We start from the raw sequence: 24,685 nt of genomic DNA, 5'->3' as shown, positions 1-24,685 counted from the left end.
TGACCCTTCCCCCTCATCCCTGCCCTTAGTCCCTGGGTCAGGATAGAACCATCATCCAAATTGGGCCTCAGCCTAAGGCAGCCAGCTACTCTACTGGGAGGTCTTGTGGCTCCCAGGGGCCCACTTGCCACGATACATGTGGGAGGCAGAAAAGGCCAGGGAACTCGGAGAGCAGAGAGCAGATAGGCACGAAGAAGCACAGACAAAAGAACATGTGGCCCCAGGAAACACAGACCAGTGGCATCGGCTCTGGCAGGTCTCGTCACTCCTCTGGATCCAAGCTCCAAACTGTGATCGCTGTCCCCAGATTCCCTGAGACTCATCCAGCTCCTGTTCATAGATGCCCCTTTGGCTTACCTAGCCTGAATAGATTTCTGTTTCTCTCTCCCTCCGCCCTTCTTCCCTCCCTCCCTCCTGCCCTTCCTTCCTTCCTCCTTCTTTTTATTGAGATGAAATACATATAACGTAAATGTAACCATTATAAAGCCAACAGCTCAGCAGCGTTTAGTACATTCACAATATTGTACAGCCACCTACTACCTCTATTTTCATCACCCCAAAAGGAAACACTGTACCCACTGAGCTGCTTCTCCTCATATCCTCCTCTCCCCACCTGGCCCCTGGCAACCACCAATTTGCGTTCCTGTCTCCATGGATCTACCTGTTCTGGACATTTCATATAAATGGAATCCTACAATATTTGTCCTTTTGTGTCTGGCTTCTTTCACCTGAATTTCTGCTCCTAGCAATGAAATGACCTCTAGGACAAGACAGGTGTGAGCAGGGTCCCAGCTCTCACCTCATTGTCCCCCTCCATCCCGCTGCTCACGCTGAGGAGGCTCCGGGTGCTGGATCGGTTACTCGTGCTGCCTGAAAGGTACAAACAAAATCAGCAAGACCCATAGGTTCTCTCAGGCTAAAATACATTGCACAACTCTAGCACTTACTTATTTTTACCCATAGAAACAACACATCAGCTGTGAATCTGGGAGTCTTCAAAATGCTGCTGTCTTATCCCATTTTATTAGAGGTCAGTTTTTATTTCAATATAAAACAAAAAGGTTCACCTTTTTATTATATATTTTGCTTTACAGCTACTATTTCCTAAGGGCTTCCCACACATTATGTGCTTTAAAAACATGCTCGTTTGACCCCTATGAAAATTCTCTCTGATGCTAGCACTCTGATTTGACAGACAAGCAAGCAGAGATGCTTTATTCTCTCATGTTCAGGGCTATTTCTAAAAGCTGGAAACAAGGTGCCTGTTAGCACAGTAGGGAGCACGTCAGTCTCCTGAAAGCTACAAACACATTTTGAGGTTGAAGTTTTTTACTTATTTAGAAGTTGTATTAAACATGTGCATATATTTATGTATATACACCTTCTAATAAGGAGCCAGTTTGACACAAAATAAAATACAAAGCACAAATTCAAAAGTATCATTTACGCTCATGATAGAACTGTGGCTGTGTGTTTAGGTAGGTGCTCAAGGCTTTTGAATTGGGAATTTATCACCTATATCATCAGAGCAGTACTATCCAATGGAACTTTCTGGAAATATTCTATTGCGTGCTGTCCAAGATGGGAGCTAGTGTGAAATATGGCTAATGCAACCAGGGAACTAAATTTTACCTTCTCCTTATTTTTAATTAACTTAAATTTAAATGGTCACGTGTGGCCCGTGGCTGCCATGTTGGACAGCATAGCATTAGCACAAGCTCAAGCACATGGTGATCTAGCAGAGAAGAGGGAAGAATGGCAGTTAATCAAGTAACACAAGGACATTTTAACTTTAATTTATCGACATTGCCACTAACACTATTGCCAGATCTCAGGTTTGCCAAATTTCCACATAAACAGCTCCTCATCAAATCACTTTATAGGAAAATAGTCTTAGTTTTAACTTCAACTTTGACGTAATCAATTTAGATGTTCGCTTAAATAGAGTACATTAAGATTATAATTTGGGATTATTTCTCAGGGCAGATTTTAAAACTTTAGATAATATGTCAAAGTATTTCTGGGAACCAGGGGATTCAGAGTCTGTTTATTAAGGATCATGTGACCCTGTCCCTTCCTCTTCAGTTACCCACATATAATACTGTTCACTCTGCCAGAATGTCCCCAACCCAAGCTTATTGCTGAACACAGAATCTTGAGTGACCCCAACTAACCCGCATGGAGAGGAGATGAACCATCCGCAGTAAGTTTACAGTCAGGCATAAATGAATGGTGGTTTCAAGCCTCTACGTTTGGGGTGGTTTTTTAGACAGCAGTAGATAACTGATACTGTCTAACAGGGCCCAGATGCAGTCTATAGCCACAGGGCAGGGTAAAATCCACTGGTCTGTCATTTAATGACATTTTCTAACCAGATGAGCAATAAACCACTGCACAAGGGGAGAAGCACAGTTTATGCTTTCCATTCAGGTCTCACCCCAAGCTAACTCAAAGTAAAAGTCATGCATAAAGCCTTTGAAATCAATCTGTAGCTGAAATGAGGACTTGGCATTAGCCTTGTTAAATTCCCTTCCCCTGGTCCTGGGAGGGTGTGTACCACTCCTCCACAGAACGTCTGAGAGATGGGCCACATGTGCCTTGCCTCCTCCTCAGCCACCTGGGTTCACTGGAAAAAATCTCTCCCAGTTTTGAACGTGTCAGAATTCTCTAAATTGGACGTGTTAGAATTCTCTCACAAGGGGATCGTTAGATATACATTATCACCCCCAGAACACACAGGGAAGTTTTCTCCTCTGTGTCATGCTTTGGGTCTGTTTGGCAGATAATAGTGCTGGAATGTTAACCTGTGAGGAGCTGGACTCTACTCCCATTTTTGTACTCACTGGCTGTCTGACCTTGGGCAAAACTCTTTCCCTTCTTGGTTACAAATACTCAATCTATAAAGTGAGGAAGGAGACTAGTTCAGAGGTTCTTGGCCTAAGTCCATTGATGAGCAAAAGTGTGTGTGTCTGTGTGTGTGTGCACGTGCGCACTCGCCTGTGTACACACATGTGCATGTTTATTTTTTCAGGAACATACATCCAGAGCATATATCACATTCTCAAAGGGGTTTGTGATGCAGAAAAGATGAAGAATCCTTGGATTCGATGACCTCCCTATTCCAACATCCAAAGTCTGACATTTAAGAAGACAAGTCCTGAAACTCAGCTCGTCTCTTGCTCTTTTATGGCACTCCAAGCTGTTTCGGTAACACTGAAACGTATGAAAGAAAGGAAACTCGATCTACTTGGGGGGGCGAAGTCAGCTAATGTGACCTTGGATTCAGAAACAAAGTCCCCAGCTCCTGCATGCACATCAGCATGCATTGTCTGTTGCAATCAGACTCCTATTCAAGCTTTCAAGCCAAAAGGAAGGCATTTCCTAATTAAATCCTCAACCTACATTGTTGAAATTCTCCAATTTGGGTCCATTGTTTTCTAATATTTCTGACTTTGTGCCCTTCCCCTCTCCTTAACACAGCTGAGGAAGCAAAAAGATAATGGTGAAAGTCTTGGCCCTGAATCCAGTCTGCCTGAGTTCAAATCCCAGATCTACCACTTATGAGCTATTAATGAGGGCAAGGCACTCAGTCTCCAGTCTCAAAGAGTCACTGTGATAATTAAATCAGAGAATCTATAGGAGAGACTTAGCATGTAGCAAATGCTCAATAAGTTTTAACCAGTATTATTACCAGGTTTTTCTACTTATAAAAAGGATCGTCGTCGGCAGCCGTCCGTCTCGAGAGACGATGGTGTAGCTTCTTAAGAGTCTATCTGCACCGCCGAGAATGGTTGTGCAGTCCGACTCGGGAGTGACACGGTATCTGTCTCCTCCCATGTTGAATCGACATCTTGCGATGACGCTGGAGTGTCCTCTCCAGTGGAGCTGAAGCTACAGAGCCTGGGCAGGGTGATATGGAGGGTCTGCTGTTGCCCATGCAGCAGACCCCCCCTCTCTTCGCAGCTGAAGGGTCCAAGGGAAAGACGGAGTCAATACAGCTTGGCTTCAGGTGCGCCGCAGGAGTTGCCGGTGTTGACTACAACGTCAAACCGCCTTAGGGACTCCGGCTCCGGATTTTCTGTCGGGGTTTACTCCCTTAGCCTTTCCCCTGAAGAGGTATGCCGCAAGGCAGCGGAGGTTAAAAAGGATAGAGTAATAATTATCATGCAATCTAGCTTCAGGGGGTATTTGTGTAATGGATCTTTGGTCCCTGAAAAGAGGCAAAATTCACAGGTTAAATGTTCCCCATTTCTTACACCTCCCAAACCCAAATCAGGCTCCAACTAAGATGTGCTGGACTCATAACAGCATGTTTCCAAACCCAAAGGCTCAGCCAGCTGTGATAACCACCACCCACCCATCAGCCTGCTCACTTGCTGTGCTGGAGGTACTGTCTGTCTTCCAGTCTCCTCGTCTTAGCTCAGTCCTTGGAGGTAAGACGCTTTTCCTGGGGCCGCTCTCATAGACTCCAAACTCCACTTTCCCGGGCAGGTGCTGTGAGTGCCGAATTGGGACAGTGATCTCCAAGGCTGGAATGGGAGGAAAAAGGGATGAGCTTCAAGGCACTAGACTACCATTTACCAAGCTGCCTCGCTGTTCCCTCTCCTCCTGCCTCCCTCACCTGAACCTGGAGGGTGTGTGGAGGAGAGGGGAAGGCACACAAGGGAAGAGAGAGAAAAGAGGAGGAGAAGAGGAGGGGGGAAAGGATGGCAGCCCTGCCCAATTCATCACCGAAACTCCACAGAATCCTGTGTTACAATTGTTGGGGGACAAGAGAGAGGGATGGAGGATATCAGAAAGAGCAGAGAAATGTTTCCCTGTCAGGCAGTGGAAAGAATGTTAGGTCAGGGAAAGATTTGGGGCTCTAGCTCTGCCACTCCCCACCTGTGGGATTGGAGGCATTCAGTCAACCTCTCTGAATTACTTCCCTTTCTGCGGAGAGGGTGTAAGCATCATTGATCCTAACAACAGGTTATCCAGTGAATCAGGAAGAATTCTAAGGGCAGCCATATTTTTAGCTCCCTGAAACCTCCCAACATCATGAAATAAATACTATTGTCATCATTCCCAACAGAAACTAAGGCACAGAGGAGTGAGGTAGCATGCCCTCATTATACAGCTGGTAAGTGGGACAGCTGAGATTCGAACCAGGGGCTCCAAAGTCCAGGCTCTTCCCCACCACTCACACTACCTCTCAATCCCTTAATAAATGATGGGTGGGGGGGTGGGGGGTCCACAACTGACAACAATGACCCACAGAGTCATTGGCCCGTGAAACATTTTCTGACTTGCAGAACTGATGGATGGCTTTAGACCCCACAGGTCCAGAAAGATAGATTATTTCTTCACCTTGCAAAGCACTGACCTGATCTCTTTGTTGACCTAGCCCTGCCCAGTGATTGGTCTTTGTTCCTCCCTAGATTTCCACCCCTGGGTTCTATGCCCAGAAAACTCCTGCTATAAGAGCAGAATAAAATATCTGTTGAGGGCACGCCAGCTTCCTCCCCAGAGAGGTGTGAAAGCCAGGTGAGCTCCCCTTGCTGCCCTGAGGCAGGGCCTCTGGGAAGAGGTGTAAGCTCCGGTGCACAGTGTACATGGCCCTTATCTTGGAGATACCACTTCCTCCTCCACCCCCCTCTTCTATGGGATGGGTGTAGCAGGAAGTTCAGGGGTATAGATGCTTCTGGCTTACAGAAGCCAGAAGTTTGACAATAAGGACAAAAGTAAAAGCTAGGGTATGAAAGAGCAGGGGCAAGAACAGGGTAGACCAGGTGTATGGTAAACGTTCTGCACAGAGAATAGTAAAAGGGTGCATTGCTGGCTTGTACAGGCACAAGCTCTCCTCATTCTACAGACTCTAGTTCCGAATGTATTGTATGGTCCTAGTACTAGACCAGCTTTCCAGGTTGCTGTGTAACACAGATTTTTTTCACATCCTTGGACTTTCTCGGTTACAGCTGAGTAGTGGAAGTACCCACCCACTCTGGGAACTAAATGCACAGAGCCTATCAGGGTGTACCTGCACATGGGTGTGAGCCCATAGGTTCTTAGAGCCCCCAAAGCTGTCATCATACTTTTTTACCCCTCACCTTTGACCTAGCATGTTTTTTAAACAACAACCTTTTAAAAAGAGGTTCTTGTCTGCTTCACTCACTTCAGTGAGGTGAGGCAATATTCTACTCTCAGCCAGTTCTAGGAGGAAGAAAAGTAAAATACAAAGGGAAAAAAGGGAGTCAAAAGTTCAAAAAATCAAGTAGAGCCAGTCTAAACGTCTACAAAATCCTGATAGTCTTTGAATAAAGAAACAAATCCAGGAACAATAGTTATTATTATTGGATTGTGCAGGACATTTCCCAAAGTGTGTTCATATGTGTTGTTATACCTCCTTTGAACTCCACTACTTTTCCATTAATAAGTCAGATGAAACCATGGATGAGGAAACTGAGGCACAAAGTGGCTCAAGGAATTGTCCTGGATTTATAAAGTGGGGGATCAGAAGTGAGGTTTCCTGGGACCCAGCCTGCTGCTCTTGGTCCTGCCCTGGAGTGGCCACAGACACACCCAGAACACAAATATTGACCATCTTCTCTGTGGGGCTGGTGCGTTCGACAAGGCAGGGGCCATGCCAGCCCTCCTCCAACACCATCCACGCTCTGCACCATCCCAGTAAGAGCAAAACAGTTCCCTATGCCTGAAGGAAGACTGGCGAGTTATTGTGAATATTCTTATTTTTCAATTATCCTTAGTGTGCTAACCTAAATTTAAGAAAAGGAATCATTGTTTTTCTTTTCGAAGGCAAAGGAGCTTTCTAAATGAATAGAGGCAGCCATGTGTTTAGAGTGAGTTCCATTTGTTGAAAATGTCCTTTAAGCAGAAATGCCATCCGTCAAACTTTAATTTTCCTATAGATCAATGTTATCCTGTACCAACGGTTTTCAAATGTTTTCTGTTTTTTTGTGAAGCAGAATTTGTTCCTCTAGTGAAAAACAGAAGCTCAGTGAGAGAAACAGATTCTTTTAAAGGAGCTGTGATGGCTGATACAGAGTAAATGGCCTCAAACCCTGTCCTGAGTCTAATCTACTCCCCCATGCCCACCCTACCCCCAGTTCCAACCCCCTCCCCCCACAAGCATGCACACAGCAGCTCTGCTGCACCCCAGTGTGAAAATCCCCGGAACAGGCAATTACAAGTTAATATGTCACCATATATTTATATATATAAAATTAAGTTTTATGGCATTAACTAATAGGTCATATTTACTCAATGATACATAATGCCTTCTCTCTGGCAGGTTCTCTGAAGCCCTCGGGCCACACCATCCAGAACAGGGTCCAACTTCCAGCTGGTGAGGCTTTCTCCGGTAGCCACGTTACAAGCACCCCTCCCCAGCAGGCTCACCAAAGCCCTGGGAACTGGTGTCTAGATGCCCAGCTCCCTTATCCCGCAGGCATCACCACAAGCACCACCGAATTGCAGCTTTCTGCAAGCTGCCTATATTTAAAAGCTTGAATGCTTTATTTAATTAAGGCTTCTTTCTTTGAGTCCATGTGCTCTAGTTTTAAAGAGCACCTCAGTCCTTTTACTACCTACAGACCTATTGTCTGATCCAAGGATGACTTGCAGATCTTGAACCTGATTTTCTGCCTTTTCTCCTTTCTCTTCCTCTGAACCAGGAGGGCAGACAAGTGTGAACTTGATTTATGGCGGCATACGCTTAGAATCTAGTCATTCAGGCAAACATCTAAGGATGACCTCTCCAACCTGCCACCACGGGTATAACCTCTTTATCCTTCTCCTCCCAAACAGCCAAAATCATTAATATTCACTAGGCTACTACCATATGCAAAACACTGTGCTAGGCCTTGTGGGACAGGCTCTAGCTGGGGAAACTGGACCTTCATTAATAAAAGACTAACTCATAAGCTACCGGATGGTGAAGATTGTATCTGAGGGGTCTCTGTATTTGGCAGGTACTTAATAAGAATTTGTGGAATGAATAAATGATGTCACCAAACATTTTACTGAAATCAACCATTCTCACAAAGATTTCTTGAGCCCCATCAATGTCCTGTGCTATATGCATGGGATTCAGCTGAGACAAAGCAGACAAGTTCTTACCCTTACAGAGCTTTTAATAGGTGAGGGGGTGGAGTTGCGGGGGAGGGGAAGGGAATAATCATGAGAACAGGACCATAGGATAATTCCAGTCTATGATGTGTGAAAAGAGAGGGTAAGCCTTGGCACAGGAGGCTACTTTGGAGAGAATGACAGAGAAGGCTTCTCTAAGGAGGAGGGAGAACTTACAGCCGAGCACTGAAGGATGCATGGAGCCAGCCAGTGAAGACGTGGGAACAGAAGCAGAGGGAGGGACAGGAAGTGCAAAGGCCCTGGGGAGAATGCCCTCAGCTGACAGAGCAATAAAAAAGAGTCCATCCCAACTAGAGAGCACAGGGTGGAAGGCAAAGTGGGGGATGAGCTCAGGGGTCAGACCATGCAGCACCTTATAGGCCACAGTGAGGAGTATGACTTTCCTCTGGGTAGGACAAGAGCCCCTGGAGGATTTTCAGCAAGGGAGTGGCACAACCTGTCTGTTTATTTTTTTAAGGTCTTTGGCTGTAGTTTGTAGAATTAAATGTAGAAGAATCATAATGGATGCAAGGAGAAGATTGAAGAGGCTTCTGCATTAAGCCAGGAAAACGTGATGGCGGTTTGGCTGCAGCTGCGGTGTGGGAGACGGTCGGAAATGAGCAGATTTAAGTTGTATTTGGGAAATGCTGATGGTTTGAATGAAAGAATGAAGCAACAGCAATCAGAGGCAGAATAAAAAGAAGTAACCAATGAATAGAAAGATAGTAGTTCCACAGATGCTCAAATGAGGAAGGAACACAGTGGCCTGAAGTGGTCCAGGAAGGCTTCCCTGAGAAGGGGCTGCCAGGCTGGGTCTTGCAACCTGGTAGTTTTCACAGAGGTCAGAGGGAGAGGCATGAGCAAGGGATGTGTGGCAGGAAGACGTCCTGTTTGAAGACTGGGGTGTTAGCAGCCTGCCCAGGTTCATGGGAAGCTGGGCTGTTGATGGCACTGGGAGACAGACTACGGAACTTGTACACAAACTTAATTCTGTGTAATGAGGCTCCATCCCAGATATGAAAGCCTTTTTGCTGTTGATGCTGTTGCTTTTTGCCAGCTCCTCTTGGTGTAAGGCTGGCCAGCGTGGCCCACAGAGACCCACCATGCCACAGCTGCTCATTGGGAATATGCAGAGTGAGCAAATGCCCAGTCCTTGCTGAGGGCGATGGTGCCACATGGGTAGCGCCTGAGGGCGGATGGGTTGGGGGGGGGGAGCAGGGAGGCCTGGTCCTCAGTGTGCAAAACTGAACATAATTCTTGTCCCTCTATTGGACCTGCGCGACACACGACAGGAGCCCCGCTAGGCCTAGGGCCTGGGCTTCTGGAGTAGCATGTGGCGTAGATACTGATGACACAATTCCCCACTTGTATCCAAACAGATACTCTGCACATGCGGTTTTCTCCTTTCTCTGCTCAAAACACACATCTTCCTAAATGCCCAGGGGAGAGTTGGTGCCTGAGGAGAAAGTTTTACCATCCTATTTGAATGGGAGGGTAGAAGGACACAAAGTTCAAGCCATTCATTCATTTGCTTGCTGACATCTCTTATGTTCCAGGTGCTAGACATACAGAATCAACAAGACAGAGCCGTGGCCCAAAAGGACCTCACAGTCGAGTGGGGACCTAGGTATATAAATAGAGTGGTGGGTGCTGGACAAGCAGTCTGCCCTTTCAGGCCCCAGCAGAAAGGAGAGCCAAGTCCCTCACAATGCAGCACCCCAGGAAGCCACATACCTGTCTGTTTTCCTGATTTTTGCTTCTCTCTCTGTCTTCGGGTGATGCTATCTCTTAGCCGTTTTAGATTTTCCTGGAAAAAAATTAGTTTGTTTTTACAATATGCATCAGAGTTATACCCTTCTCAGCATTAGTTTCTTTCTGCTTTTATGCTGTTTGTAAGATACATCACAATGCAATAACATCTCTAACATGCAAATGAGGCTGAGTACATTTGTATTCAACTCCCAGAGAAAGCCAAGTACTTTTAGAAGTTGTGCTTGAAGAGGAGAGACACATTGTCCACAACAAAGTGTCTCCCCTCCCCACTGGGTCCCAGCTCCTTTCCAGCCTTGTAACGCACTGCCCTCCTCCTTGTATGTCCCTTAGCCGAGCTCATCTGTTCTGCTCACAAACACTCCTTGAACATTCCTGCCTCTGAAATTGTGTTCTCACATGATTTCCCTGACCTTGAAGGACATTGATTGCGCTCCATAAGCCTGTTGTAGGCCTGGGTTGAGGCTCACCTTCTCCCTAAAGCCTCCCCACTCTGCTCCAGTCCTTAGTGCTGCCCATGCCGTCTGCCATCTGGCACTGGGCTATGCCGTGTGTGTGTGTGTGTGTGTGTGCATGTGTGTGTGCATGTGCATGCGCTCTTCAGAGGTACTGTGAACCCTTGAAGGACAAGGGACCAGGTCCTATATCTGTCCGTAATCCTGCACTCATTAGATAAATGTTAACTAGATATGTGAGGGTTGAAATTTGTTGCTAGTTTAGTCAATAAACAACAACCACTTGGAAGTGAAATGTCTTAGCATTCTAGGGAAAATGCCCTGGGAACTAACATCCAGACATGCAGAAGGTTCACATGAGAGAATCCAGACTGGGAAGGTTGGTTGGATTGTGACTGTCACTGAGAGACTGAGCTTGTCCCAGAAGCAGTAGGAAAACACTGGAAGCAATGTGTGTGTGAGTACATTTTCTAAGTTGGGCGGTTTTATATCTATGACTTGTTTTGTTCATTTAATCATATTTCTTGGGAGCTTTCCAAGTTCTCTTTCAGTTCTGAAGTATGATAGTTCTGCGGGAGTCTTGCCACTAGGAGTACAGAGAGAGACTCCAAAAAGAGAAAAGCTAGAGAGCAAAAGTATACAGCCGCAGAATTTGGGTTTGCAGTTGAGTCTTTGTCCCTGATCTCTAGTCTCATGACAACCAGAAAAGCCATCCAGCTCTCAGCCAGGGAGCCGTGGTGGTTACAGACTACAGGTGACAGATACATATATGCATTGGCTTACATGACACTCAAATAAACGTTCACAGTACCAGCCACAGGTGCTCCATTAACAGCCATACAGAAAAGAGCTGTGGACCCAGCTCTCCACTCCTGTCTAGGAGAAACAGACATGAAACAAATTCATCCTGAGCCAGTTACCTGCTGGAAGCGAAAAGATTCAGACCGTTTCTTTTGGTTGAGCTGCCACTCTTTGAAGTGGAGCACAGCTTCATCCACATTGACAATGCCCAGCTTCACCTGCTCCTGGAGAGTAATAAGCTGCCGCTGGCCTGGCGTTTTCATTCCAGCAAAAGGGTCATATATACTTGACTGGGGCCTGTCTCTCCATGGTCTGACGGGAGGCTCTGGAAAAAAAAGGCAAAACTCATTTTGACAGCTCCCCCTCTGGGAGTCAACCGGATGAGTGAGGTTAACAAGGCTGGTCATGGGCTCAAGGAAGATGCATCTCAAAAGAACAATTCCATGGGCACCAGGAAGGGGGGGGGGCAGCTGATATGGAATCAGAGAGAGGGAAGCAGATAATCACTTCAAAGCCTATTACACTAAAGTGGACAAGGCCCCGTTTTAGGGAGGTCTGAAGTCTGCTGATGAGTAAAAAAATCCCTCAAGCCTGAATTATAGAGAGGCCCTTAGACCAATATCTCTCAACCGAGGCACTATTGACATTTAGGACTGGAAAATTCTTTGCTGTAGGGGGACTGTCTTGTATACTGCAGGATGTTTAATATCATCCCTGGCCTCTACCTACTAGATGCCAATAACACCCCCTTCCTCAGCCGTGACAACCAAAAATGTCCCAGACTGCCAAATGTCCTAGGTTGGGGGCAGGGAGAAGTTGCCCCCAGTTGAGAACCACTGCTTTAGACTAAAGTCCACTCCCCAAAGAGAATATACAGGAAAGTCTCGCCAGGATACTTCCCCTACACTCCCAGGTCTCCTCATCCTGCCTGCTCTGAGCAGTGTGGAGTAAAGTGATGGTGGATCCATGGGCATGAAATGCCCAAGGTGACTAGAATGCCAGTGGAATTATGACCCAAGTCCAATGTCACCAGGTGTAAATTAGGTGCTGGGTCCCAACTGGCTCTCTTTGGGTCATACCAAGCTCTCCTCCACGTGGCAAATTAATAATTCTCTGCTTTGTAGATTTGAAGGAAATATGAAGCCAACCCCTCTCTCTCCCAAGGCCATGACTCCACTAAATTTTGTGGGGAACAAGCTACTGGCAGAGCTGATGGGCCCCTGGAACATGGGAAGGCAACTTGACATTTTATTGCTCAAAATCATGCAGGGCTATCCCTGATTCTACTTTTCTCCAGTAGGACCCGATTTGGGCATTACGGTTAGGGAAATGGCAAGAAGGAAAGAGAGATAGCTTGCCCAGTGAGTACTGAAAAAAACCCTCAAAGAAATTTATGTATCAGCCCTGGCTGGTGTGGTTCAGTGGATTGAGCTCTGGCCTGTGAACTAGAAAGGCATCAGGTTTGATTCCCAGTCAGGGCACGTGCATGGGTTGCGGGCCAGGTCCCTGGTTGGGGGCATGCGAGAGGCAGCCAACTGATGTTTCTTTCTCACATCTCACATCGATGTTTCTCCCCCTCTCTTTCTCCCTACCTTCCCCTTCCCCTCTCTCTGAAAGTAAATAAATAAAATCTTAAAAAAAAAAAAAAGAAATTTATCAGTCTTCCCAACTATTCACTCATCTGTCAGCACACACTCACATGCCTTTCCCCCAGATTTGCCCACTTGACGTGTGTTAGGAAATGAAGTGTAGGGAGAAAACAAAATGCACAAGCCGACCAACTGCAATCTACAACCAAAGTCTTTAGGGAAGTCTTCCAATGCTGAGATGGTGTTATCGCTTTTTTTCCAAAAGAACCATCAATGGGGTAATACTGAATGCCTCTGTTAGCACAAGGAAATTAATCCAGAAGAAAGAACACGCTCCTCAAACTTCCTTAAAAAGTCTTTTGGAAATAAAAGAAAAATGTTACCCAATGGCAAGCAAAGTGTCTCTTAAGTAAAAGTTGAATTAATGCATAGTTTAGCAAGAAAAGAGAGGGTGAATAGGTAGCATGGTGGGACTGTGTCATTGGTTAAAGACTGGGGGCTGGGCCACCCCCCTGCTGAGATTGATCTCAGTGTTCAGACTGTGCTTTTGTCTGCCATTACAGAGATTTTCCAGTGTATTAATATCCTTGGTATGATCAATTTGTATAATATTCCCAGGCACCCTAATCTCTTCTCCTTTTCCTGTACAGAATTCTCAGACAGTTCCATGCTATCTCTTGGACCTCTCTGTTTTTCAATGCTAACTAAGGAGTTGTTGCGACATCTGGAAATCACTAAAACATGAACACTCCATGACCTGGAAGTTCATGTCATACTAAAGGAAGCTGAGGACATCAGGCTTACCTTTCCTGATGCTCTCAGAGGAAACATAGAAATTCCCAGGTCGCTCTCGATTTTTTTCTGCAAAAACTGTGAGATACAGAGAATTGTAGGTAAAAGTCAAATCGGATCTCTTTCTAAAGGGCTTTAAAATATCCTATACATTTACCCCAAATTAGCAAAACCTTGTACAAAAATAATAATCATAATAGCTTCACACCTTGGACCACTGTATGCAACATCTCAAACCCAGAAAGAGAAAGCCAGCCAGAGGACACGATGGGCATTTTTTAGATCATTAAAGAGAAGAGTGATGAGAATAATGATGTGCATTGGATTACTGAATCTGAAGTTACTGTGGAACACCTGAAAGCTGAAAATAAAAGGAAGTGCAACTTGATATGTCAACAAGTGCCATAAGACAGAACTCGGAGTGGTGGAACAGGTACGATGTGTGCTCAGCTCCAAGGAATTTAGCTGAAGTCACTCATGAGTGCTAGACCCCTAAAGGCTAACAGGGAAAACTGAGAAGTGAAAAATGTCCAGTTAGTGGTAGGACTGAATAGTGGTTAAGGCTCCCTGGGCTCTGCACAAGACTCCCTGGATTTCCAATTCTGGCTCTGCCACTTATGAACAAGAGGTTTGGCTTTTCCTGGACTCAGTTTCGCTAATTGTATAATGAGGACAATAATAGTAGCTTCCTCATCGACTTGTAGTGGAGATTGCATGAGTTAATAAGTGGAAATTACTTAGAAAAGTGTCTGGCATGTGTAAGCTCTCAGTCGTAGCTTTTTTGATGGTCATTATTCACATCTAAACCAAAAGGAAAGCAATACATTGGCATGCTAGTTAGCACAAGTTTTGTTAGAGTTTATAAAGTAGTTCCCCATGTATTATTTCATCTGACTCTCACCATAAGGCTATGAGAGTGTATTATTATGTATTATTACAATATAGGCATCAATACACACATATATTATTATGATACCTGTTTTATAGATGAGGAAGCTAAAGAGGATGAAATGACTTATCCAATGTTCCATGTTGTACAGCAGGAAAATGGAAAAGCTAGGACATGAACCCAAGTTGTGGGGCTTCCAAACCACTGTCCTCTTTGTCATCGTCCTGTCTCTCTCTTTTCCTTTGCTTCCCCGAAGTTTCTTAGCAAGTCCATCAGGGCTCTTTGGGAATCACCTGCCCCAACTGCCTCCCCACAATGAGCTGTGCCATCGGCACCCTCTCCTTCACCCCTCTGCCATTTAGGCATATTTGCACGCTTTCTCATTGGGGTTCCCTTAGAAGCATCCCAGGGACAGGGACCCACGTGCAAGTGATGTGCATGGGAGGTGATGGAGGTGAGATGGGGAAGCAGACAAAGCAGTAAACAGGAAGTTACCCTGGTGGGCAACCTGAGGGGTTCTGGAAAGTAATGTTGAGGATGCACTTTGAAGTTCTCCCAGGAGAGGGGCAAGTAAGCTGAGGTCCTCATCTACCAACCCTCATCAGTCATTGGTTGAGGGCTATGTCTAGGGGCATTAAACCCCCAACTCTTTCAGTCTCTTCTGGGTCAGAGGAGGCTCTGGCTGCCAGGGAAAGCCAGCAAGCTAAGCACACAGGTCCTGATGGGCAGGGTCCAGACAGTGGGCACAGAAATGTAAAGAGCCAGGACGATGTGGGAAGGCCACCAACAGCATCCGCTGCACATGCCAAAGAAGGTGTGTCCCAAGTGGGTGGCAGGCCGGGAGTGCTGACAGTGCTTGGCAATGCAGAATATCCCTCAGCTGCATTTCTACCCCAGTTAGGGCTGCCAGGTTAACAAACCAAAACCAAAGCCAAAACAAGAGCAATATTTGGGACATCTTTACAATAAAAATTATTTGCTGTTCGTCTAAAATTCATACTTAAATGGGCATCCTGTACTTTATCTAAAACCCAGCCCAATTACCTCCGGCGGACGGCTACTTCCCAAACACATGACCTCCTTTTACCTCACCTTCCACCTCCTGCTTCCACCATTAAAATGGAATGAAGGTCAGGTGCACAGATCTGGTAATTCTTGTATTTCTTAGAGTACTTGTAATCCTCTTAATACAATTAAGTCCTGAAAGTCAGTGAAACTGACAAAGCTACCAGCATCTGATGCCACAGGGACCATTATGAAGACATCAAAACCCAAGTCTTGCTAATTTTTATTAATGTAGGTAGGTAGAGAGCCTAGCATAATAGCTGAAAGTCTGTGAAGACAGCCTCCCTGAGTGCAAATCCTGGCCCTGCCAAAGTGTAATCAAGTGACCTCTAAGCCTCCATTTTTTTCATCTGTAAAATGGAGATGATAATGGTTCTTACCTAATAGATTATCGTAAAGATTAAAAGAGATGTTCCGGATAGAGCACTCTTGGTATATTTCAATAAGTGTTAGCTGTTAAAAATTAATGATAATAACAAGAAGAAGAGTTTCAGCAGATAAAAATTTAGCAGAATTCTTGTAATGTGGAGTAGAGGGAAATCTTGTATACCTCTGCCTCTGCCCTGTGTATGAATGCCTCCAGGAAGGCAAAAACTGGATTTGATCATTGCCCCAAGCTCTGACCCTGACTCTCAGGGCTGGTTAGAGACCATTCAGACCATTCTAAGTGTTGATGGTTCAGAAGCTGAAGGATCCAAGCAATTCCTGCTGAGAAGTTCTGAATACCTCACTAGGCATCATTTACTTCCACACTTGCCTTTGGAAATGTATGGTTCATTGTCGGGCAGCTGGTGAGTGCTAGAAGCACTGGCCTCTGGCCTGGGCACTGGGACAGGAGGCCTGTTGGCCAGGTCTACGGGAAAGGCCTCGTCATCCTCCACTGTGTTATAAACATCTTCTGGACCATGATGGTACAGCTCCCTCTCCAAACTGGCCATTCCCACGTTGTTGCCTAGAAACATGGTGAAAGATAACTGAAAGCAGTGGCTGAGAACCCCAAACAAAGCAGCTGAGAAAACACTGATGTCACCTTCACCTGCCTCCATCAGTGCAGCAAAAGGAAGTGAGTGTCAGGCTCTGTCATCTCAGTTTTACTGCTGAGATTGTTATTTAACCCATTAAAACTAGGGAAAAGAGAGTATAGCCCCAGAGGCCCAGGGACACTTGGAACCAACCCCTGGGCTTGGGCAGTGCCGTGAGGGTGGCCCAGAGTCCCCACCACCAACAGCTCCTGCACCCTCATCCTCAGCATCAAAAGGACTATAGCAAACTGTTCCTGAGGACTTCCTCTGTGCCCAGCGCTGTTCCAAGTGTATTACCCACATTATTTCCTTCGATTGTATAACAATGCTGTGCAGTAACTACAATCATTATTCTCATTTTGCAAATAAAGAAACTGGGGCCTTGGGGATTTAAATACCTTGCTCAGAGTTACTCAGAGCCAGGTGGGGCCCAGGAAAGCTGGTCCCAGCGCAACCAGCATGCTCTACTGCTTCCCTTGCAACCTTTGCCACCACTCTGCTCCCCACTGACCAAAAGATTTCGGACTGAGGCCTGCCTCCCACCCTCTGTCCCTGGAGTCCCACAGCCCTCAGATTTTCTCTGCTTCCTTCCTTGTGACAGGCTGAAATGCTCTGTGCTGGGACCCGAACACAATGTCCTCTTGGCTCCGGGAATCTCAGCAGACCTATGCCATCCACCTCTCATACACAAGAGCTGTGTGACCTTGAACATGTTATATAACCTCTCTGAGCCTGATTTCCCTCTGAGAGCTCACAGGGGTACTGTGAGGACAAAAATCAGATAAGAAAGGGAAAGCACCCAGCTCAGTGTATATACCTAGTAGGTGCTTTCCTCTACCTTCCTTCTCCTCCCTAGCAGTATTCAGCCAACAAATCTTTATTAAATTCCTGCCTGAGATACAGGAAAGAATAAAGCTTGGGTCATCTTGCTATGGGATTTCTAATCCAGTATTTATCAGGAATTTTTCATTTCATCTTCTAAGCTGCGAGGAGACTGCTCTTGGTTTCCCTACGATTTGTCTACTACTGCTTACAAATTTTCTTTGCTCTTTACTGTCAAAGCTACTTTTCCCATTCTGAGTCCTATCCTCTTAGCATCCCTCTTTCTATACCTATTTGCTCAATAGACCCCACCATAAGTTATAAATGATTGAGCAGAGTTAAAGAATTATTCATATAATTTAACACCTTTCACCTTTGACACTTCCAATAATAATGAAAAGAAGAACAATACCAATAATTATAAACCTTTATTACTTGTCCTATGTCTGGCCTGGCTCTGAGGCCTAATGTACAATAACCCATTTAATTCTCACAACAGTCATCTCAGTTTACAACTGGGGAAACTGAGACCCAGAGGAGTTGAGTAACTTGCCCAAGATTTTCCAGCTAACTGAAGAAGTAATTGAGTCTGTATTCCTAGCCACTATGCAATACAGCCTTGACTTAATAATAGTGATGTATATTCCCCTAGATTCTCCTCCTTCCCCAGAAAGTAGTCTCTTGAAGCACTAATCAGATCTCATCTTTCTTTGTGTCCCCAGACCAACATCCACAATAGTGCTTTGCTCATAGTAGGTACTCAGTGAATTTTTGTTAAATAAAAATGAACATGTCAATTTAAAAAAAGGTCTTGCCAAAGGCAACTTGTTTACCCAAATGAATGGCTGCAGTGGTGGGGACTTCCAGCCCCCTCCAACAGGCTGCTGAGGGAGCTCATGGGGATGAGGAGCCTTCAGTCACCCATGCGCCACACACACAGCAGCCCACCCCCTGAGTGGGGCAGCCTTCAGATGGAAGCAGGCAATGTCTTACATTTGTTTCTCTTCCTTTTTGCTTCCCTGCTCACAGCTGCAACTTACCTTCTAAAAACTTGCGGATCATAGAGTCCTTGGTGGCCTGAGAGAATCCTTGTCCAGAGATTGGGTTAGATGTACTGGCCTGAAGCATTTCGACATCTAGAAGGAAAAGGAGACTAAGAGGTTAAAAGTTGTTATTCCACACAAGCAAAGAGATTTTTCAGTTGGCTATATAAGGTTTAACAGATCAAGAGATCTTGAACCAAGAAATTCAAGAATCCACCCACCCATCCATCTATCCATCTATCCATTTGTCCACCCACCCACCCACTCAATAAGAACACTGAGTAAATGTGGAGTATAAAGGGAGTGGCACTCACACCCCTCAGGCCCTTTCCTGGACCACAGGAATCAAAAGGTATGAATGTAGCTTCAAGCTGAAGAGTATACAATGTGATGAATTTGTATTCTTGGGAAATATGATATAAAGAGTTGCAAAGAATTCCTCATACAAATTAACCAGATTGTATTTAACTGGTCCCCAAAGATCAAAGTAGTTAGGAAATAGTATATTTGTGTCTAATAATTAAATTCAAACCATTTTTTTCCCCAAAGTATCCTATTCAACTTCAAACTGCGTATTTTGCTTAAGCAAGTAAATCGCCGGCAATTGCGTGACATGACAGAACGAGTACAACCTCCTGATAATATCAAAGCTCTATTTTTAACACAAGGCTGAAACTTTGCTCCCAAAACACATACTTCAGAATCATTAAAAAAACACATATTTGAGCCCTGGCTGGTGTGGCTCAGGGGAGTGAGCACCAGCCTGTGAACCAAAGGGTCGCTGGTTCGATTCCTGGTTGGGGCATGTGCCTGAGTTGTGGGCCAGGTCCCCTGTCGGGGACATGTGAGAGGCAGCCCAGGACCCAGGACCAGTTGCCTCTCCCTCTTTTTCTCCCTCCCTTCCCTTCTCTCTAAAAATAAATAAATAAAATCTCCTGAAAAACCCACATACTTGAGGGTCATAAAGTACTAGGGTACCGTTGGTTACTCAGGTTTGAGCAGAATCTGCTGTGGTAATTGAACGGTTTTCATGCACAGTTTTGGTCCTCGCAGGTTTATGCTTAACAGTAAAAGCCAAAGGCCAGTGTGCTTTCTCCTTATAAATAACCAATTACACGGGTGAGCTAAAAATGGAGTTCTTGTTACATTTCTGAGATGGCATTATTATGATTCTGAGATGGCACTATGTAGATAAAAGTGACTCTAAAACATTCTTTCCAACTGTTCCATAATGTTCCATTGTTTAAATAAACGACAATTTATCTACTCTTTGTTGCTCCTAATTTCATTTTTTTTTTTTACCATTAAAACAATGCCAAGGTTATATATTTTAAAATTAAACCCATTCTTTCAAATGCAAATGCCTTTTGAGTCCTGTGGTCCAGGAAAGGGCGTGAGGGTTGTGAATGAGACATGAACTTTGGTATCCTGGAGACCTAGGTTCAAGCCATGGCTCTGACTCTTATTTGCTCTGCATCCTTGGGCAGGTTACTCGATATCACTGAGCTTCTATATCTCCATCTGTAAAGTGGGGATAAATAACAGTACCTACCTCATAGGAAGACTGTATGTGCCAATTGAGACAATGCTTTTGAAATGCTTAGCAGCAGTGCTAAGCCCTAAATATTAGTGGTTATCATTATCATTATATTGAGACAATATAGATAGTGTATTGGATTCTTGTTGCTATAACAAATTACCACAAACACAATGGCTTAAAATGACATCATAAATATATTATTTTATAGTTCTTTAGTTCAGAAGTCTGAAATAGGTCTCACTGGGCTAAAATCAAGGCTTTGGCCGGGCTACCCTTCTTTCTAGGAACACTGGGTGGGCATCTGTCTCTTTGACCTTTCCAGCTCCTAGAGGCTGCCTTCCTTCCTTGGCACCAGGCCCTCTTCCTCCATCTTCAAAGCCAGCAATGTTGGGTAGAAAGCTTAGCTGAATCGAGGCCTTCTCATGGTGCCATCTCTGATTTCTTCTACTTTTAAGGACCCTTGTGATTATACTGGGCCCACCCAGCAATCCAGGATATTCCCTTTATCTTAAGGCCAACTGATTAGCCATCTCAATTCCAAATGTAATTTCATTTTTAATTTTTCTCCTCACCCAAGGACATGTTTTCATTGCTTTTAGAGGGAGAGAAAAGGGGAGTGGGAGAGAAAGAGAGAGAGAGATGTCAATGTGAGAGAAAAACATTGATTGGTTGCCTCCCATACACACCCCAATTGGAGATTGAACCCACAACCTAGGTATTTGTCCTGACTGAGAATCGAACCAGCAACCTTTCGGTGTACAGAATGATGTTCCAACCAAGTGAGCCACACCAGCCAGGGCTGAAATTATTTTTAAAACACTATTGCTATACCTTACTCAGGCAGTAAGTCCTAGTAATAGCAGATACTACCTTTGTAGATAATAAAAGAAAAAATACCTAGTTGTTGGAGTTAATGAGTGATAAGACCATCTCATACTCTAATTTGACACCCCTCAGTGCACGTACAACCCAGGCACACAGCGAGTAACACATGAGTGATCGAAACACAGAAAATTCCAGAGGTGAAGGGACAAAGGACATTTTGTAAAGGGAAGCAGAACAATACAGCCCTGTGTTCCCAGATGCTCAGGGTTTATACTTCAGACCCAAGTACTTAACCTTCACCACTTGTCAGTTAAAAATAAACTGAAATGCACTACAACCTACTACTAGTCTAAGGAGAAAGTGCAAAGTTCTTTTATTTCAGCAGAGAGAAAAAAAACAAAGAGACACTGGGGCTACAGTCTCCTCTGGGAAGAGGCAGCTACAGAGTCATACTATACTTTATTTAGGGAGTCAATCAGAAATAATCCATTCCTGGGAAGAAAGAAGCTTGAACAGAGGAGAGGAAGCTGGGCAGGCACTTACTTAGGGACTCAGTCAAGAGCAATAACGAATTTGCAAAGAAGTCCAAATGATACTCCTCATGGGACATAAATCTAGATTACTTAGCTGCAGTGGAGACTCCATCCAGATTATGTGTTGTTAATTTAATATAAAACCTAATCTGAGTACATAATACAGTAAAATATCAGATACTGAGAGACTATTCTTCTGGAAAGGCCCTAAGACCCTGAAAGCCAGCCAAAAGAAAGTTTTTCTTTCACTAAGTATTTTTGTGGCCAAAAAAAGAGCCTCAGAGCCAGGAGCAGCATGATCAGACCTTTGAAGGTAGCCTGAAACCTGATTGGTTCCACTTGCACCTAGGTGGAATAGACGCTCTGAATGGCCACATTAATGAGAAAGTCCAACTTTCCCATACCCGAGTGGACAAGTAATGGGAAGGAGACAGAGAGGGAGAGAGTCACACGCATATAGAAAGAAAGAGAGAAAGCGGGGGCGGGACGAGGAGTTGGAGTAGGAGAGAAACAGAAACACAGAGAAAACAGACCGAGAGAGAGGAGAATGGTGGTCTGCAATTGGAAAGGCTAGGAGTGATTGGCAAGGAAAAAGAAGGGGCTAAGAATGAGAAGGTTAGGAGAAGCAACAAGTTAAGCTTTATGAATTTCTCATGCAGACAAGCGCTTCTATATGGTACTCCTGACAAGCACATAGAATCTCTGCCATGCATGAACAAGCCTACGGAGTAAGTTCATGGTGGGGTGCAGTGGGCACCCTGACTTGTTAAGTCACCCCCTCATTCTCCACCTCCATAGCTGGCCTCTTGGGGTACTGTCACGGTTTGCAGTTATGTATTTAGTTGCATGGTATTTTTGTTTATATCCAGCTTATCACTGCAAGGGAAGCTCTGGAAGGCAGGGATCATGTGGCTTGTGTACTGACTCCTCCTCACCTGGCCAGGGACTTAAACACAGGAGGGGTTTAACAAATACTGTTGAATGAATGAACGAATGTGTGAATGCACAAACTAATGAGGAGTAAACAAACAAATACATACATATTGAGGTGTTTGGCCTTTGGGAAGGAATCTGGACACCTCGCAAGCTGAGAAAAGAGAAGGGTAACTCAGACAGCAGAACCAGCATAAGCAAATGGACAGAGACATGAAAGAGAAGGCCACCTGGAGCCGCCTCGGTGGTACCGCCGAGGAGTTGGTACCACCCTGAGCTGTCCCACGCTCGGGGACATCTCACCAATGTCTCACTACCACCCGTCAGGAAAGTGCCATCTTTGCACTGGAATGTCTACAAACTATTTTACACCACAAAGTCTGGGATTATGTCTTATTTTCTGGTAATCTCAAATTCAAGAATCAGCTGAGCACCTACTGTGTATGGCCCTGTGACTAATACATGCTTCCTATGGAGGTAGGAGCAGGTGACCAGAGAAGCGTGTACGTAAGCTGAGTGCACGGTGAGTTGCATGCAGTGCCCTGAGGAAGCAAGACCCACAGCTGTGCAGGTCCAGAGGGGAGCGAGTTCACTGCTGGTGGTGGGGATTTTGTCATATTAAACATTCAATCCAGTATGCGTTCATGTGCCTATGGCCCTAACACAATTCTTCGTACATTTGGAGGATCAAAAGCACTAGAAGTCAGGAAGTGCCCTGAGCCTCCCTTTGCTCCGCTGGGTCAGTTTCAGCCCTGGAGAGGGACAGGAACAGAATGAGTTCCTTGCTGGTAACACCTCATGCCTTGTGCCCAACCCCACTGCCCATAAGCATTTCTTGGCTCTGCTAGCCAGAGTCTTCCCAAGATGAAAAGCGGGAGGATGCAGCCTCAGCAGCCACAGGAAAGAAGACACCTGAGATAAAAGGGTGCAGACAGGGAAGGTGGAATGTTCTAGAAGCAAATCAGTCACTTAACAATTTTGCTTATAAATGCTCCTTCAGCTGGGCTCAGACCCGACATGGCTAGTCTGCAAAGCCCTTTACTGTGCTCAACTGTGCCGCTAGCTCAGAAGGGACCCGGCTGGCAGAGAGGGGCTGTAAGCAGAGGGTTCCAGTAAAGAAACACCGCTGGAGATGATCTGTTACAGACGCCAGTTACCAAGGAGGTTGTTAAGGGCTAAATCAGTCCTCTGCACACACAAATCTGAGCCAGTGGATGCAAGGTACAAGAGGAAAGTTCAATGAGAAAGAGAGAGAGAGAGAGAGAGACAGAGACAGAGACAGAGACAGAGACAGAGAGAGACAGAGAGAGAGAGAGAGAGAGAGAGAGAGAGAGAGAGAGAGAGAGAGAAAGGAAAAAAGAAAAGAAAGAAAGAAAGAAAGAAAAGACAAAAGGAGAGAGAGAAAGGAAGGAAGGAAGGAAGAGGGGAACGGGAGGGGAAGGAAAAGAAAAGAAAGAAAAGGAAAGGAAGAAAAGGAAAGAAAGGAAGAAAGAAAAGTTCAAAGCACGAGTCACATGAAGCAGAACAGCCTCTGGGATGGATTAGACTGAGTCCTCTGAGTTTACAGTTTCTAGTAGTGAGATATTACACATTTCACCTTTTGCTCCCTTCTCCTTTGGAAGGAAGACAAGCCTCTGAGTTATTTAAGCAAAGCTAAATCCACAGGCAGATTACCTTGGAAAGAGCTGGACAAGGGCCTCCCAGAAATGGCTGCCAAGGTATTAGCACCTAGAGCCTCAGGGAAGTGACCAGTCATTGGGTGAGACTTTCCACACAAAATCTATTACTTAAGTCAAAGTGTCACCAGGACCACCATATCGTTCTCTGAAGGCAAGGACAGGGGCAAAAAAACTAAATTAAAATAAAATTAAATTAAAATAAAATAAAATATCAAGAGATAGTAAAAACACTCAAAGAGATGTATGCATTGATTTTTATTTAGTATTTGCATAAGCTTGACCTTAATAGGGACATTTACTTCTTATATAGTAAAGTGAGGACATTGATGATTTAAATCTCTAGGATCTTGAACAAAAAATTCTCAAGGGAATTGGGAGCCAAGTTGAAGGTTTGATAACAGAGACATGTAGTTGCCACTTGGTGGCAGCATATCTAAATTAAAGACCCTGAGTATGAGAGGTGTGTGTATATCTGTGTATGCTTGTGTGTGTGTGTGTGTGTACATGCTTGTGTGTGTATAAATGCACACACACAAGTTCAAGAGGAAGGAAAGATTGGAGCGGAATCATGAAATCTCAGGGTCAGAAACCAGCCTAGCTTCCCAGCCTCCCTTCATTCAACAGTGTGAGTCTCCCTGAAAACCTTCCGACTCAGTAGTTGTTTGGGATTCCCTTTGGAGAAGAGCGCCTCATTACTCTCCCTTTTCCAAAATTCAAGTCAGAAGAGGCAGATTTATCCCAACATGCTTAGGTGACCTCGAAGCAGTGAGTGGTAAGGAGCTGACCTAAAGCCTGCACTC

General features: G+C 45.0%; 1 protein-coding gene across 1 annotated transcript in view; it reads right to left on the bottom strand.

Annotated features, from left to right (window-relative positions):
- The window catches only part of PIK3AP1 (phosphoinositide-3-kinase adaptor protein 1), a gene marked incomplete at its 5' end in the record, with an annotated part of 90,296 nt that overhangs the window by 6,110 nt on the left and 59,501 nt on the right, over positions 1 to 24,685 (bottom strand). Inside the window, 7 exons of the mRNA XM_090277914.1 lie at positions 800 to 870; positions 4,374 to 4,529; positions 9,862 to 9,934; positions 11,273 to 11,478; positions 13,547 to 13,612; positions 16,246 to 16,440; positions 18,373 to 18,468. Coding sequence (XP_090134040.1) covers positions 800 to 870; positions 4,374 to 4,529; positions 9,862 to 9,934; positions 11,273 to 11,478; positions 13,547 to 13,612; positions 16,246 to 16,440; positions 18,373 to 18,468 — 863 coding nt within the window. The remainder of the gene's footprint in view (positions 1 to 799; positions 871 to 4,373; positions 4,530 to 9,861; positions 9,935 to 11,272; positions 11,479 to 13,546; positions 13,613 to 16,245; positions 16,441 to 18,372; positions 18,469 to 24,685) is intronic.

Source organism: Furipterus horrens, unplaced genomic scaffold, assembly GCF_987537825.1.
Source record: "Furipterus horrens unplaced genomic scaffold, mFurHor1.1.pri manual_scaffold_5, whole genome shotgun sequence".
In the NCBI taxonomy this organism is placed as follows: domain Eukaryota; kingdom Metazoa; phylum Chordata; class Mammalia; order Chiroptera; family Furipteridae; genus Furipterus; species Furipterus horrens.
The sequence above is the reverse complement of the archived record's forward strand: the minus strand, read 5'-3'. Positions and strand labels throughout refer to the sequence as shown.